This window comes from Corapipo altera, unplaced genomic scaffold (genome assembly GCF_003945725.1).
Source record: "Corapipo altera isolate COAL_440 unplaced genomic scaffold, ASM394572v1 308, whole genome shotgun sequence".
Taxonomy (NCBI): domain Eukaryota; kingdom Metazoa; phylum Chordata; class Aves; order Passeriformes; family Pipridae; genus Corapipo; species Corapipo altera.
In genome coordinates, this window is record NW_020884925.1 from 5,005,488 (window position 1) to 5,009,702 (window position 4,215).

At 55.0% G+C, this 4,215-nt stretch overlaps 1 protein-coding gene across 1 annotated transcript; it reads right to left on the bottom strand.

Moving 5' to 3' along the window:
• Positions 1-1,537: 1,537 nt before the first annotated feature.
• FOXB1 (forkhead box B1) lies at positions 1,538-3,609 on the bottom strand. Its single transcript, XM_027657891.1, has 2 exons — positions 3,236-3,609; positions 1,538-2,826 (listed from the first exon to the last, which is right to left on the bottom strand). Exon 2 carries the CDS (start codon positions 2,801-2,803, stop codon positions 1,841-1,843), a length of 963 nt encoding a protein of 320 aa, XP_027513692.1. The 5' UTR covers positions 2,804-2,826; positions 3,236-3,609; the 3' UTR covers positions 1,538-1,840.
• Positions 3,610-4,215: the final 606 nt, after the last annotated feature.

Genomic DNA, 4,215 nt, shown 5'->3' on the forward strand with positions numbered 1-4,215 from the left:
TACTGATTTTTATACTTTTTAGATAAAATGTAACTGGGAGTGGTAGGTGATAAGTTACATCCAAGCAGGTGTAAATGGAATTCGTGTTTGTATTCGGTGTGAGTGCAGAGGGCACAAATGCAGATGTGTATGCGTAGATGCACAGATGTATAAACCCCGCACAACACGCTCAGTGCATTATCCCTTCGCTAAACCGGCAATAACGACAACTTTATCTGAGACGTGGTGGTATGTTAATAACTACATTTATAGTAACCTTGCGTGAAAAGGCTGTTTAGATTATCTAAATATTGGAATAGCGTCATTCCTTTGTTATCAACTAATGTTTTTTCTTTTCTCCTGTAAACTCTTTAAAAAGACAAATAAGAAACTAAATCTACATTTACATATTTTAATGAGAAAATATTATTTGGACGACTAGGTTCATAATTTAACGTAGACACTTTTTAACCTTTGTCTTAAAACACACATGCTGGGAACAAGAACACCAATATTTAAAATGCCATGCTTATTCTGTACAGGAAAAAAAAAAGTTAAAAAGAAATGTCTTTACAGTTTCAATAGACACTAATGCCATTTGGAGGGGGTGTTCTTTTTTTTTTTCTTAACTTAAGCAGTTCACAACAGAACAACAGTTCAGTTTCCAGCAAACTACCTAAAACTAGAAAGGAGTATATCAAACAAAAGTGCATTTTACACATTTTATAATCATTCATATGCACAAACATTTACAGTTTCCCTAGCCCCCTCTCTCTTGTCTGCAAAGCCCCAGCAGAAATCAGGATGACCTCCACAGTTTGTACCTGCTATTGTATTACTTTTTCACGTTTTATCAGTGACTTCAGCAGCTTTTCTTTAAGCTATGTAGGGTCATGTGCTTGGTGACAGGTTTCTTTTTATTATAATTATTGTTGTTGTTTGTTTTTAAGCTATGAAATAAATAGCTACAAAATTAAAAAAAATAACAACAACAAAAAACCCCAACAAACAACAAAGGAAACCTCAGCCTCCGAAACCTTCGGGTTAATCAGAAGTTAACAGGCGAGTCAACTTCTCTTTCACCTGAAAACTACAGTAAACATCCACGTTACAACAGGTACTGCAAAAGGGACCCCATCTGATGTACAGTAGAGATGCAAGTTCAGTATTTACATTAGGACAGGCGCTTTGTAAACATTAGAGGTGTGGGCTGAGTGGACCGGGGCGGTTCCCTCGCGTGGGTCCTGTTCCCGCGCCGGCCCCGCACCCCCTGCCCGGGGCTCCTGCCCGGGGATTCCCGCAGCCTGGCCCCGGGAAATCCTGCCCTTTGTAACAACGAGACCCGCACAAAGGACACGAGCACTTCCCGGCATTTCCAAGATCCAAGCGTTGGCTGCTTGGAGGCTGGAAACGCCGCTGCTCCCGTGCAGTGAGGCAGCGGCCATCCCTGTCTGTGGAATTACAGATCGGTCCTGGATACACCCTGCTCTTCCCCGTACAAAGGAAGGGAAGCGGCGTCCCCGGGCCAGGCTCGCCTGGCCGCCGGCACAGCGGAGATGCCTGAAGTACTTTTGGAAAACTAGCGATGCAAGTGGCAGTTCCTACCGGGCGGGAGGGGGCCGGGCCGGGTCCTTTCGCCTCGGGAGAACGGAAAGCAAAGTTCAGGAGCAGGGGGGAAGCCGAACCCCGAGGGAGGGCTCATGGCAAACCTCAGCTTCCCGCGGGGAGTTGTCTCTGCTTTCGAGGAAAAGAGTGGAGAGGAGAGAGGAAAGGAGCGGAAGGAGGGAGAGGCGGGGAGGGAGGAGAGCTCCGAGGAAACTTTGGGAGACAGGGAAGGCAGAGTCCGCGCGGGCGGCCCGGGTCAGTGCACGGCCACCGAGTGCAGGGCGGGCGCGGGGCTGGTCAGAGTCTCGCTGGGGGTGGCCGGGCTGCTCTGGCTGGTGGCCGTCTGCGAGGACGTGGGGCTGAGGGAGGGCGGCGAGTTCGACAGGATGGTGGGGATGGGCGCGGGCAGGGCGGGCAGGGCCGGCACCGCGGCGGGGGTCGGCTTGATGGGGACGGGGATGGCCGGCAAAGTCTGCCCCCCGTGGCACAGCGGCTTGATGGGCACGCCGTAGGCGCCGTACTCGCTGCTGGCCATGGAGATGGGGGTGGCGGTGTCGATCATGCCGGAGCTGTACATGTGGGGCCAGCCCGTGCCAATGGAGCTGCCCACCGTAGTCAACTGGTTGGGGAGGGGGTAGGCGGCCGGCATGGGCTGCATCGTGGAGAAGGCGAGGCCCCCGGGCATCTTGTACTCTCTGGCGATGATGTTCTCGATGGCGAAGGGGTGCTTGAAGCTGGAGGGCTGGGACACGCCGAGGTTGTACGTGGACATCTGGGGCAGGTGGGTGCCGGTGGCCGCGAGGGCGCTGAGTCGCAGCTTCGCCTGCTGCTGCAGGTACTGCGCCGCGTCCGCCGGCTTGCTGGGGGCCAGGTGGTCCGACTTGACCACCTTGAAGCGCTTGCGGCGCCGCAGGAAGCTGCCGTTCTCGAACATGTCCCCGCAGCTGGGGTGCAGCGCCCAGAAGCTGCCCTTGCCCGGCTGGTCGGGGCGCCGCGGGATCTTGATGAAGCAGTCGTTGAAGGACAGGTTGTGGCGGAGGGAGTTCTGCCAGCGCTGCGTGTTCTCCCGGTAGTAGGGGAAGCGGTCCATGATGAACTTGTAGATCTCGCTCAGGGGCAGCATCTTCTCCGGGGAGCTCTGGATCGCCATGGCGGTCAGCGAGATGTAGGAGTAGGGAGGCTTCTGATCACTGTAAGTGTTTCTACCCGGGCGAGGCATCTTCGCAAGGCGACCGGGGAGATCTGCAGAGGGGCAGCGACAAGGGAGGGGGCGGGGATGGGGGGAGAGGGGTGAGTCCGAGAGGATTTGCACGGACGCCCAGTCGGGGCAGTCGGTGGGTCTGGGGCCGGGCTGGACACAGAAGGACGCGGGGAAAGGGCACGATGGACCTCAGCCCTCTGGATGGGGGCGGGGGATGGAAGGATGGGGGCAGGAGAAAACAGCCCGGAGCTCTGTGCCGCCGGCGGGGGAAAAACGGTGTGCCTCTCCCAGCTCCGGCCTCCCTGAGCCTGGCCTTCCCGCTGCAGCCCGCGGCCGTAAAGTTACTCTAGTGATAGCTCTGTCTTCTGGTCTCGGCGAGGAGGAGAAGGGGACCTCATCCCCTCCCCTCCCCTCGTCTCCCACTTCGTGCTACCCCCTGCATATGCCCACCTTAGAGTTGCTGGAAGTTGACGGTCCGCATCCGGGACGCAGCTGAGAGTCCGGGCTCTTTCCCACCCCGCTCCTCCGGCGTGTCTGTCGCTCCTTTCGCGGCCACTCTGCTCCGGTTTAGTCCTGAGGAGGCAGCGAGCTGGCTCGGTTTTGGGAATCCTCTTGTACACCCCTCCCTTCTCCTCCGCGGGCTGAATCAGCTTCTTTTACACCACCGGCAGCTGGACTGGAGCAGAGGCTTGTTTGCTTCTCTGCAGCCGCGATGAGCTAAGTAGTTGCCTCCATGTCCTTCCTCTAACCATCTGATAGTTTTATGTGGTGACATGAGCAGAAAAGACCCCTGTAGAGGCGCTTCATTAATGTGCCACTTCTTTGCTATCATATGACAATCGCCTTGGGAGCAGGGGGAGGGGAGCAGGGAGGAGGGGGCTGGAGAGAAAGGCATAATCTGGTTTCATTTACACCTATTTACATGGACACCTTGAGCCAATGGGAATCATTTCCATTTGAAGACAAGGCGAGGGGTGAAAAGGCTCCGCCAGCGGAATTGCAGTGCGATGGTACCCGGTGGCTGGGGGTGGGGGGGAAGGTATGCACTAACCTCTCTGTGGACTTTGCAGGAAGCTTAGTCTGCAATTCACACTTACAAATGGAGGTACTGAGCAGTGGGATGTTTGACATGGAAATTGCTTGGCTGTGGTATTCTGTTTGTTCTGCATTGTTATCTGATTTGTATTGTTGGCTAACTTAAGGCGAGCCTTTTTCCCTGTAACGAGAGACTTTCTCTTTGCCAAATCCGCTCTCCCCGAGCGAAGGTTCTTTCGAGGAGCGATAAGATCGGGGCTCCTCGGTAGCCGCCGCCCTGGGAAGTTACTCTCCCCCCCACGCTCCACCCTTCCCCCCAGCCCATGCGGGACTGGTTCTGCGGACCTGTTGGTGTAAAGCCGTGGCAATCGCCCTAAATAATCCCAGCGAGCGGG